Source organism: Podarcis melisellensis, assembly GCF_964234715.1.
Source record: "Podarcis melisellensis genome assembly, chromosome: 17".
Classification (NCBI taxonomy): domain Eukaryota; kingdom Metazoa; phylum Chordata; class Lepidosauria; order Squamata; family Lacertidae; genus Podarcis; species Podarcis melisellensis.
The window spans coordinates 12,839,620-12,852,287 of NC_138534.1; the positions used below are offsets into that span (position 1 = coordinate 12,839,620).

General features: G+C 43.5%; 1 protein-coding gene across 4 annotated transcripts in view; it reads left to right on the forward strand.

Moving 5' to 3' along the window:
* LOC309359980 (histone-arginine methyltransferase CARM1-like) overlaps positions 1–11,780 on the forward strand; it is a gene marked incomplete at its 3' end in the record, with an annotated part of 55,298 nt that extends 43,518 nt beyond the window's left edge. For 2 of the 4 annotated variants that reach the window (XM_081894451.1, XM_081894453.1), the window contains exons 8-12: positions 1,014–1,095; positions 2,212–2,297; positions 2,955–3,044; positions 4,457–4,594; positions 9,983–10,076. In XM_081894451.1, coding sequence (XP_081750577.1) covers positions 1,014–1,095; positions 2,212–2,297; positions 2,955–3,044; positions 4,457–4,594; positions 9,983–10,076 — 490 coding nt within the window. Of the gene's footprint in view, positions 1–1,013; positions 1,096–2,211; positions 2,298–2,954; positions 3,045–4,456; positions 4,595–9,982; positions 10,077–11,127 lie in introns of those variants that run through there. The other 2 variants (XM_081894450.1, XM_081894452.1) reach the window with 2 other exon arrangements.
* Positions 11,781–12,668: the final 888 nt, after the last annotated feature.

Here is a 12,668-nt window from a genome sequence, read left to right on the forward strand (position 1 = left end):
CCTCTCGGTGCGAAAGCTTACTGCGCAAGGAGGGCGTGGGTAACGGAGGACCTCTCTCCTCCCTGCTTTGCTCAGGCAAGGTTTCCTGGCAATGCCTCGCCTCCTCCGAGCCCTGAAGCTCCTCTCCACTGGAGGCGTGGTTACTCTCCTCCGCTGAAGAGGTGCTGTTTCCCACGATCTTTGGGGGCTCTCTGTAATCCACCCGGCTTTTCCCCTCTCGCCCCTGAGCCAGTGGCAGTTCCCTGACAACCACCTCCTTTGCCCAGGCAGCCGTCGTCTCTCTGCTGAATTTTATTATCCAAGAAGGGCAAGGGTCCATTGCGTCACCTCCCAAGACCCCTGGCTTAACCCGCCTTCCATTGCTCGGCAGCCTTTCAGTCAGGGCTCCAATTTCGGAGCTCCCGGGCACGTCTTTAAATCAGAGTTTGCTTCCAAACATGAGCTTTACATCTGGATGACACTTGCGCCTGAGAAAAGTGCATTTGCTGTTGTGTTGCTTAAGGCTGATGAATGCACGTAAATTTCAAGTTCTTCCTCTCGGTCGTCAGTTCCTGGTTGAAGCTAGTTGGGCCTCAAAAACTGGTCCCTCTCGGGGCCTTGGGAAATAGTTGTAGGATAGCGACAATGGTGGGGAGTTCTGTGGTCTGTTGGGCTTCTCAGCTTCTGTGTGCTGCCCTGACGTGGGGCGTAAGTTTTTCAAAGACTTCCAGTACATTGAAACTTGAAAGAGGCGCCAACCGAGGGCTCTTCCTTGGGAGAATTAAGCGGCAATATCTCACCGTTGTTTGCTGAGCTCATTAATCCAGTACACAATGAATAACCCACACGCTGCATGCTATTTGAAGAGGTTAGCTGAATGGAAAGACAGTATCTTTGCATATCAAAAAAATAGGCTTTGATCAGGCTTCATAGGCGGTTTGAAGAATGTGCATGGATCTGTGGCTGTTACATGCAGCTTATAGAGATTTCTTTGCGCAATTTTCTTTTCTTTACAACTGCATTATTTCTTCTAGGTACCAGCAGTGTTTTTATGGAGTCAATCTGTCCAGTCTCCGCAATGCAGCTGTAGATGAATACTTTAGGCAACCTATTGTAGTAAGTCATTTTTTATTTCCTCGCTTTTTCCTTTGCCTTCCTCCCCACCTTTGGGGGCTGGGGGGGTCCCTAAGTTGCAGAACTGCCTCCCCACGGAGGTGCATCTGGCCCCTTCATTACGTAGCATCTGGTGAATGTGGAAGGGACACCTCTTCGCCCAGGCTTTTGACACTAGGGGGCGTATATTTGTAGAACCCACCTTACTTCTGTACTGTAATTGAAGTTGTTTTAAACTGTTTGTGTGTTGTAATGTTGTATTTTAATCTGCCCTGGGACCTGGGGTGACACGTGGGTTAGTGTCAATAATAATAATAATAATAATAATAATAATAATAATAATAAAAATAATAATTATACATACATACATACCCTGCCCATCTGTCATTAAAAACTTCCCTAAACAGGGCTGCCTTCAGATATCTTCTAAATGTCAGATAGTTTATTTATTCCATTGACCGGTGCATAACCGTGAGCAGGTTTTGTGGGTGGGTTGTAAGTGCAAGGAAGGAAACTTAAATTCACGGCTTCCCAGCTTTAACTGGGCAGCCAGTGGGGTGCCTTATCATGTTGTCAGACTCCACTCCCATCAGCCCTAGTCAGTGGGACCAGGAGTCAGGGATGATGGGAGCCCCAACAACAGCTGAAGGGCACCATGTTGGCTCTCCCTGACAGAATCAGTACTGCATTACTCAATGCTTTTTTTCCCCTTTAAAATGTTTAGAGGTACTCTCATTTTGACTCAAGAAAATCACTATTTTAAGTTCAAATCGGGGAAAATAAATACAGTAAATGGACAAAAGTACAAAGATTCGCAAAATGTTTAGGGGTATGCGTCCCTCCAGAAAAAAACCACTGGCTTTACTAAAGCATTAACTGGGGGTAGTATGAAGGTCAGAAATGCCCCTCAATATAGAAATCCCTCAGGCTTCCAGATATAAGCAATGTGTATGCGGTGCATATTTCTTTTAACAGGGAGAGGAACAACTAAAATAGCATATCAAAGGGACCAAGAGAAGGTATATTATTGTGGCAGGAGGAGTTTTCCGTTTTGTAAGCTTGCAGCACTAGATGAGAGCAGGGGTCTGATTCTCTCTTTTTCTCCTCTTCAACCCTCAGGATACATTTGACATAAGAATTTTAATGGCCCGGACAGTGAAGTACACGGTCAATTTTACAGACGCAGAAGAGGAAGATTTGCATAGGTAAGTGTCTGGAAAAAGTCCTGCCTTTCCATGTCAAATAACTGTTTCTTTCTACACTTTTCCGCTTACAAGCAAGCGAGGGACTTCACAGCGTGTGTGTGGATCCCATTCAGGGTATTTTAAGCCTCTAATCCTTAGTGGCATTTTAGCCTTGCAAATTGCTGCAGGCGACTAAGCACAGTATTTAGGGTAAAATATAACTTGGTGTGAAGTTTTTGTTGTTTTAAGAGTAATGACATCTGTCAAGATAATCGTAGTAAATAAAATGAAATACAGTCATACCTCTGGTTACAGACGCTTCAGGTTGCGCGTTTTCGGGTTTCAGTGCTTGTGTATGCGCAAAAGCACTAAATCGTGCTATGTGCATGCGCAGAAGCCCCGAATTGCGACCTGTGCAGACGTGGCGCTGCGGGTTGCGAACGTGCCTCCCGCACGGATCACGTTCGCAACCCGAGCATCCACTGTACAAGGTATAATAATTGAGTACATAGCTAGATTTTGTTATAATAAATTATCTTGGATAAAAATCCATTCCACTTTACTGTATTTCTGGTAAATGTGTTGTGCTTAGCGGACCAGTGTCTAAATGAATGGTGATATTTGTAATTTTTAACCATGGATTTCAAATGCCACCCTGGCAACTTTCTTCTTCTACAGAGTGGAAATCCCTTTTGTTTTCCAAATGATGCAGTCTGGGCTAATCCATGGTTTGGCCTTCTGGTTTGATGTGGCATTTGTCGGCTCACTGTACGTATTCTTCTTCCTCGCTCCCAAAAGTTACCTTGGAACTTCACTTTAAAGGGAAATGACCCTTTTAATTTGGCCGAATTCAAAATCTTGCTCAAGTTCTTCTCTTGCCTGTTACATGGAGGAACAAGTTCATTTTATACATCTTTGTTGTAGAGATAGTCAGATTCTCATGAAGGGATCTCACCGTGTTATTTTTGCAGGAGGGCCCATCTGTAGAAAACAGACTTTGCATGAAAAAGCCACTCATGTGTTGGGTCTTGGTCACTTGAATGTGTGAACGTGATGTGGTAAATCATCATAGGTAAAGGTAAAGGGACCCCTGACCATTAGGCCCAGTCGTGACAGACTCTGGGGTTGTGGTGCTCATCTCGCTTTATTGGCTGAGGGAGCCGGTGTACAGCTTCCGGATCATGTGGCCAGCATGACTAAGCCGCTTCTGGTGAACCAGAGCAGCACACGAAAACACCGTTTACCTTCCTGCCGGAGCGGTACCTATTGATCTACTTGCACTTTGACGTGCTTCCGAACTGCTAGGTTGGCAGGAGCAGGGACCGAGCAACGGAAGCTCACCCCGTCACGGGGATTCGAACTGCCGACCTTCTGATCGGCAAGCCCTAGGCTCTGTGGTTTAACCCACAGCGCCACCCAGGTCCCATAACTCATCATAAAGCACCTGAAAAACAAACCAGTAATAAAAGGGCACCTCCAGCTTCACCACACAGATGAGCAGCCTGGGTGATGGTTTTTTCAACCCTGCCCATATCATGTAGTCAGAACTGCAATGCATAAGACTGGCCTTTTGGGTTTTTAAATTACATCCTGCCTTTCAGCCATAGGCTCTCAGTGTGGCCACCAATTAAAATAATTAAAACAATGTGTCAAAAATGGGGGGCGGGGCGGTGCAGTTTAAATTAAAACAGCAGAAGCAGTAAAACACATGAACATCCTAGGGGCTGAATAAAACCAGATTCAGCTGAAGTTTGCAGAAGCCTGGGAGAATAAAATTGGCTTGAATCCTTAAACTTTTTGCTTTGCGCACAGAAGAGAGTTGCGCTCCTAAAAGGGTTTTTTCCACAGCCTTCTCTGAGTGCATCTCTCCATCCATGAAGAGAAGCTGCTATGTTCATGGACCAAGAATTTGGGATGTGAGCACCTTTGTATTGGTCTTCTCTGAAGCTGTTTTGTAGATGTACTAGGTCTGCCTTCTTGATGCAAATTTAATAAATGAGTAAAATACCTATGGCCTTTCAAATGGGCTTGTGGGAGGTAGGGGCGATTGGTTTATTTCTGTTTCCGTTTTATTATGTTCTCATTTTGTGCTTTCGTGTTGCTAACGGCCCTGTGATCTTCAGATCGAAATTCAAGGCATAAATAAATGCTTGCGTATTTACTGGATTTCTTCTTTCAAGGGTGACTGTTTGGCTCTCGACTGCCCCCACGGAGCCTCTGACTCACTGGTATCAAGTCCGCTGCCTTCTCCAAACTCCTCTCTTTGCCAAAGAAGGGGAAACTCTTTCAGGGAAAGTCCTGTTCGTGGCAAATAAACGGTAAGTAGCAAAGCACAGGCAAATCGTTTTGCTGGCAAAAGTGTTTCCGAAGCGCTTATGTGGGAGAAGATTACTAAAAATTAATTATGAGAAACATCTGCAGATTTGTGTTAATGAACAGAAGCCGCAATAAAAATATGCTTTGCATCTCAAACCACAGTGCCGAAAATCCATTTGTATGTTCAAGTATCGCAAAGACAACATAAAAAATGGTCAGTCTTGGCAGTTGTGCCAAGTGAATTTCCTTCAGAGATCTGATGTTTTGCTGCTATTAGCAAGGTACTTGCTCCTAAATTTAGCACAGCAATATTGATTTGTGCTGTAGAGAATACAATGAGCAAGAGCAAGATTTCCTTTTCTTTGAAGCAGCTTCAATGTGATGGTTTTAAATAGGCAATAAACGCTCATCAGAGTAACATACACATCTGCCCAGTCTCAGTCTTGCTGTGCAAAGGGGTGAATGTATATGAAATGCTGTGACCTCCTATTTTTCAGCCAATGATAAATCCTTGGTGGCTTTTAGCATTCGTTGTTGATACTTGAGAGCAGGATTAAAGCAGGGAGGTCAATTTCTGATCCCTGTTTTAAGACTGCTCTGTTTACAGGTCACCAGCCTAAACATGTGTACTAGGTGGATATTGGAAAAGAGGATTGTCAGGGTTCCTGTGGTAATTCCTCTGCAGAATGACACACCTGGGCAAAATATACCGTATTTTTTGCTCTATAAGACTCACTTTTTCCCTCCTAAAAAGTAAGGGGAAATGTGTGTGCGTCTTATGTAGCGAATGCAGGCTGCGCAGCTATCCCAGAAGCCAGAACAGCAAGAGGGATTGCTGCTTTCGCTGTGCAGCGATCCCTCTTGCTGTTCTGGCTTCTGAGATTCAGAATATTTTTTTTCTTGTTTTCCTCCTCAAAAAACTAGGTGCATCTTGTGGTCTGGTGCGTCTTATAGAGCGAAAAATACGGTAACTGTCTAGAAATGAGATGAGAAGCTGGAGTTAATGCAGATTAAAAGAGAGGGGGCAGGGGGATCTTAGAGCAATCAGCATGCCTCTCTCTCAGGCTTGAGTGTCCTCTATCAGAAGTCCTTGCGTCAGGAGTTCTTTCTATATTCATATATATATATATATATGTGTGTGTGTGTGTGTGTGTGTTTTAACACATCATTTACAACAATTATTAAACATACTTTTATATCTTACACATTTTTTTTTTACTTCCATCAATCACATCTGAAAATTTTTCAATCTTTTCACTTAATTTACATTTCTTACTTTCACTATTACATTTAAATCTCATAACTAATATCTCTTTTCTTTCTTTCTTTGCAATATTTCATATATTTCTCCTTACAAAACTTCTTGTAGTCCTACTAGCATAATTTGTTGATTACAGTTGCTCTTCAAATAATTCATATGCTTCTTCCAATTTTCTGTAAATCTCTGGTCCCGCAGATTTCGAATCCTTCCTATCATTTTGTCCAATTCTGCACAGTCCATTGATTTTGTCTGCCATTCTTCTTTTGTCAGTGTTTCTTCTTGCTTCCATTTCTGGGCCAACAATACTCTTGCCACTGTCGTTGCATATAAAAACAATTTAACATCCTGTCTATTAATATCCTCATTTATAATACCAAGTAAAAATGCTTCTGGTTTTTTAAAAAAATGTATATTTCAACATCTTTTTCATCTCATTATATATCATTTCCCAGATATTTTTTTTTACTTTCCTATTCCATCCAACTATTCTTCACAGTCTGCAGGCACTTTAATTATTCCTCATGGGATAATCTTGGTTACTTCCTGTCACCTTCAACATGGCAAAGTCACCAGGAAGAAGCTTGGCAATTGGGCTGTGGCAGAAAAGGTGTCCTCTGCCCAGTCACTGAATTACCTGCAGAAATGCACTGCACATAACAACATTCACCTGCTGGGTCTTGTTTAAGACTGAATAGTCAAATTTAATAATTTTTGTTAGAATCATAGAATTGCAGAGTTGGAAGTGACTACAAGGGTCATCTAGTTTAACCCCCTGTGATGCAGGAATCTGAGCTGAAGCATCCATGACAGAGGGCCACCCAACCTCTGTTTGAAGGCCTCCAAGGAAGGAAGTCTCTTCCACTGCCAAACAGCTCTTACTGTTAGAAAGTTCTTCTTGATGTTGAGTCTGAGTCTTCTTTCTTGTACAACTTGAAGCTATTGGTTTGAGTCCCACTCTCCAGAGCAGGAGGAAACAAGCTTGTTCTGTCTTCCATGTGACATCCCTTGAGATATCTCCTCTTTTCCAGGCTTATTGTTGTTTAGTCATTTAGTTGTGTCCGACTCTTCGTGACCCCATGGACCAGAGCACGTCAGGCACTTCTGTCTTCCACTGCCTCCCGCAGTTTGGTCAAACTCATGTTCGTAGCTTCGAGAACACTATCCAACCATCTCGTCATCCCCTTCTTCTTGTGCCCTCCATCTTTCCCAACATCAGGGTCTTTTCCAGGGAGTTTTCTCATGAGGTGGCCAAAGTATTTGAGCCTCAGCTTCAGGATCTGTCCTTCCAGTGAGCACTCAGGGCTGATTTCCTTCAGAATGGATAGGTTTGATCTTCTTGCAGTCCATGGGACTCTCAAGAGTCTCCTCCAGCACCATAATTCAAAAGCATCAATTCTTCCTTCCACTGTTCCTCATAAGGCTTTCTAAAGCCCAACCCTTCCCACCATGGCGTTGTGATGTGTAGACTCTAGTAGCTTCTCCTTGCAGATCCAATGCCCCAAATGGAAGGAAATTTCGCACAGAACCCAGAAAAGGTCATGGGTTTAGCCTAGAGCAGGTAAAGGACATATGCAAAATGAGCAATTGAGAATACAAAACTGCTCCCTGATAGGTCTTCTCCTGCTTCTTCATGGGGCTTTGGGGAGCCTGCGACTCAGAAAGGTAGGATACAGCTGGGTCTTAATGCCATGGCAACCCTTGCGCATGCAACATAGCTAGTTTGCATGTGTGTGCATCTCAGTCAATTTCCCCTCCCCTTTGTGCCCAGAATGGGCACCGCAGGCCACTTACAATACAGTACGAAACGGCGCTATCATCTTCTTAGAAATGTCCGTCTGCAATGGGAATCAAACCATCCTCGCCTTTTTATTTTCACAAGCTTCTCCAGAAGCTGAGTGCTCAAATCAGAGGCGCCAGTGATGCGATCAAAATACTTCATTTGTATCGACAGCAAGTGCCCCACACGTGACTTTTCCGTTTTCTGGTTAATAGCTTTCCTGTAAAGAAGTCCTCTCGCTCATATTACAATACCTGCTCTTCAAAGGTGAAGTATATCAATTACTTGCAGAGTTGAGAGAAGCAGCGGCAGCGTTTTCCATCGCACCATGCCACAATTGCTATTGTAATCCCACTTGTTTACAACACAGTCTCTATAGCAATGAAATGCAGTTGCCAAAGCCTTCATTAAAGGCTAGGCATTTTGGCTGCCTCACCGCTGCCTGGAAAGCTGATCCAGAGGAAAAGAGCACACGGGCTCCGCAGATTAAGAGAAAAACTAGCAGGCCTTTTGGCCTGTGTTTCGTCCAAAACAAAATACGGGAAAACAAAATTTCACGGATCCTTGATAGGGTTGTCGTTTCTGCAACATCTCAGTCTGAGGCTCAGAGGCAGGGCCTGGTTTCCAACTCTTGAAAGACCAAAACATAATAATGGGAGAGAGAGAGAGAGACAGTAAAAATGCAGAGCCCAACAGTGTGATATTCCAGAAAAATGGAGGGTGGGGTGGGGGCAGGACTAAAAAATCCATGTTCCACTTTTTATTTTCCAGAATGGTAAGTTAAATGCTACTTAAGGCCACATTGTAAAGAAACAGTGATACAGCCAATTACCACAAAACTCCCAGAATCAATTTAAAGGTAGTTAAATGAATGATGATAGCATTGTGAATATGCTTGTCATGCTATGGTTTGAATACCAAGGATGATGAGGTGCCCCACTTCACACACACACACCCTGTTGTTGTTGTTATTATTATTGCTGTAGGGCAAGAAAACCCCCGCCACACTTTTATTGCAAGCCCCCATTGCTAAACTGTGTGGTTCCCCCCCTAAAAAAACCCAAATGGTTTGTTGAGCACTCATCCTAATTTGTTTATGGGGAGGTTAGACAATTTGACATCACACAGTTGTTTTTTTCTTGTCCCTTTCCTTGGAGGATGGATGGCGGCTAACAGATTGAGGTTGAATCCTGACAAGATAGAAGCACTGTTCTTGGGGGACAGGAGGTGGGTTGCTGTGGAGGACTCCCTGGTCCTGAATGGGGTAACTGTGCCCCTGAAGGACCAGGTGCACACCCTGGGAGTCGTTTTGGACTCACAGCTGTGCATGGAGGCGCAGGTCAATTCTGTGTCCAAGGCAGCTGTTTATCAGCTCCATCTGGTATGCAGGATGAGACCCTCCCTGCCCGCAGACTGTCTCACCAGAGTGGTGCATGTTCTAGTTATCTCCCGCTTGGACTACTGCAATGCGCTCTACATGGGGCTACCTTGGAAGGTGACCTGGAAACTACAACTAATCCAGAATGCGGCAGCTAGACTGGTGACTTGGAGTGGCCGCTAAGACCATATAACACTGTTCCTGAAAGACCTACATTGGCTCCCAGTACCTTTCCGGGCACAATTCAAAGTGTTGGTGCTGACCTTGAAAGCCCTAAATGGCCTTGGTCCAGTATACCTAAAGGAGCGTCTCCACCTGCATCGTTCAGCCCTGACACTTAGGTCCATCTCTGAGGGCCTTCTGGCCTTGCTGCGAGAAGTGAGGTTACAGGGAACCAGGCAGAGGGCCTTTTTGGTAGTGGCACCCACCCTGTGGAACGCCCTCCCAACAGATGTCAAAGAGAACAACTACCACCAGACACCTGAAGGCAGCCCTGTTTAGGGAAGCTTTTAATGTTTGATGCATTACTTTATTTTAATATTGTGTTGGAAGCCGCCCAGAGTGGCTGGGGAAACCCGGCCAAATGGGCAGGGTATAAATATTATTATTATTATTATTATTATTATTATTATTATTATTATTATTATCTGAGGGCGTCCTATTTGTGGGGAAGCGGGCACATTGTGCAAGTGTATCAAATCAGCTTTAATTGGGCTGGATTTGCTGGCGTGTGACTTAATCCTACTAGTTGGAGTCTAGCAGTGCTCAATGTCATCTCTTTTAAATACTTTTTCATGGGGTAAAGCTTTGATTCACCTATGTTCAGCTGATCAACTTACAAGTTAGTGCTTTCGATCCTCATTATGCATGAAAAAACACAAGCAAAAGAGAGTATTAGTATTAATTCAGAAACGTCGAAACTTGTTATGGACATGATTTTAGTTTTTTAACAGAATTTCTTTTTTATGCAACAGGCAGAGTTACGACATCCAGATTGTTGCTGTAGTGGATGAAACGGGCTTTAAGTCAGGCAATGTCCTTGATTTAAAGAATCCATTTTTTAGGTAAGAAATGCTCTTGGATAAAATTTGTAATCATTACCAAACTGCAAAACTGTATAATCCATTACTTGTGAATGTTTAGTCTTTAGCGCAAACCTTTGCCATCTGTTGTAGTGAATGCTACATTCTATTTTTTTTATAGGATATTTATTAATTTTTTTAATAATAATACAATAAAAAGAAAAAGAAAAAATAACAAAAATACAAAAATAAAAATAATTAAAAACACATAGATTTTCCATTGCTTATTTTCCTTTAGCTTGTTTCCCGGACCTCCTCATACCTCCCTTTGTTGTATTCCAATTCAGATTGTTAGTTCAGCAAATCCTTGTGAATGCTACATTCTAGCCTATGTGCTCTGCATCTCCCACAGACCCCTCTCCCAATGTTTTATTTTGCTTCTGAGACTCGCAGTGCTAAAACTGGAGTTTTGCTGGTCTTGGTCTGAGGCAAGAAATGTGTTTGAAATAAGGCCAAAATTGTATTCAAAGATCTTACCATAGAAATGTTGGAAGCTGCCCAGAATGGCTGGGGCAGCCCAGTCATGTGGGTGGAGTACCAAAAACAACAACAACCTGTTCAGAATAAAAAACATGATTGAACTACAGTTCTTTTAAGTGGCTATTGAAGACATGGACATGCCTATCTGTTCTCTTTTGTATATAAATATAAAATATTATTTATTTATTTATTAATAAATACTTTTTATTGAATGATTTTATGTTGCAAAAAACAATACAGCCATGCTACCACTAAATATAGTTAAGAAATAAAAATTACATACATTGATATTTAGTTTATTTGTTATTTTATATAAATATGAAACATTTAATGTGCCGCATTTACGAACATGGTTAAATAAGTGACGGATAATCCTCCACCATTCCATTCTGCCTCACAGTGTTCTGCAACTTAAAAAACGGCCACTTTCCCATCAACAGAAATTAATACAATAAAAATGCATAGAAAGAGCTTCAGTATTCGGTACTCTTACAACTTTTTTAAAAAAATACTGTGCATGTCATACAGCTCATATTCTTTAAATATTTTGTTTGTAGATATGCTTAGACTGCGATATGCACCTGCTGAAAGAAAAACCAGGATTACCAAACCAAGTAGCCCATGAGAAGTTGAAGTTCCTTCTTCTGCGAAAGCTAACTGTACATATCAAAAGGAAATATTTTATGCAAATTGTATAAAAATATGTTTGTGCTATTTCACACACACACCCTTCTCCCCCCCCCCCCGAGCTGGGCACCCCAATCTTTAAACATGCCTGCCTGGAAGTATTTTTCACTGCGTCCAATGGTATTTTCTTGGTGAGCGCATTTCTTTGGAAATCCTCCCCCCTTAAATCAATGGAAACTGGGCTGCAACTCGCACCCGCTTCTCCTGCCTGGCGAGGGGTCAGGGCTGCTGGGAGTTACAGCCGGCAGCATCTGAATCGCCCCATCTGGTCTCCTCCTGGCCTTCAGGAGGGGAATGTTGGTCACATCTTTGAATGACGTTGTCCTTTGTTCCAGAGGTACCAAAATACCGTATTTTTCGCTCTATAGGACGCACCCGACCATAGGAGGGGGAGAACAGGGGAAAAAACATTCTCGTCCTCTCTGCTCAGCGCCCCTTCAGCAAAGCGGTAGGAGAAACGGAGCCCCTTCCATTTCTCCTCCCGCTTCGCTGAAGGGGCTCTGCGCAGAGAGGGGAAACTGTGCAGCGCCTCTCCACCGACCCCTCTTGCTCTCCAGGCTTCAGGCGGCTATCCGCAAGCCTTCGGAGCGCAGCAGGAACTCCCTCTGCGTTCCTGGGGCTTGCGGATAGCTGCCTGAAGCCTGGAGAGCGAGAGGGGTCAGTTCGCACCGACCCCTCTCGCTCTCTAGGCTTCAGCGAGAGCAACGCAAAGCCTCCGGAGTGCGAAGGGAGCGCTCTCTCTGCGCTTCGGAGGCTTTGCGTTGCTATCGCTGAAGCCAAGGAGCCTGCATTCACTCCATAGGACGCACACACATTTCCCCTTCATTTTCGGAGGGGAAAAAGTGCATCCTATAGAGCGAAAAATACGGTAGTACTGGTATCTGAGGTTTCCTTTTCTTAGTTTGTCTAAGGCTGATGCTCCTTGTTTTTCTCCCCCCCCCCCCATCCTTCCCTCCCTTAAGGAATATTCTTAACCAAGCCTACCTCATGTTTGTACACATACATAGGATGTATGGGAATACTGCGGACAATACACCAAGTTCATACTCAATGTTTCAGTATTTGCAAGAGGTATTTAAAGATCGGGAGCTTATTTTCAACTGGCCAATAATGAACCTTTTCCGCCTCAGAGCGCTAGGCACTAGGCTCACCACCCAACCAACGTCTCCTCTAACCTGCATTGTTTTCAAGCAATCCTGAACGGTCCTGAGTCTTCCGGCCAGTTACCCTCTTTCGGCAAACCCTTTGAAGAAGGGCAACAGCAGACGACTCTGCCACCAATCCTTCTGTATGGTTCCTGCTTTCTGTAGATAGCACAGCAGCAATTGTACATTTAATCTTTCCAATAAAATTTAAATACGAAACACAATGAGGTTGTGGTGTTGCTTTCTGTGCGGGGTCATTGTAGGAA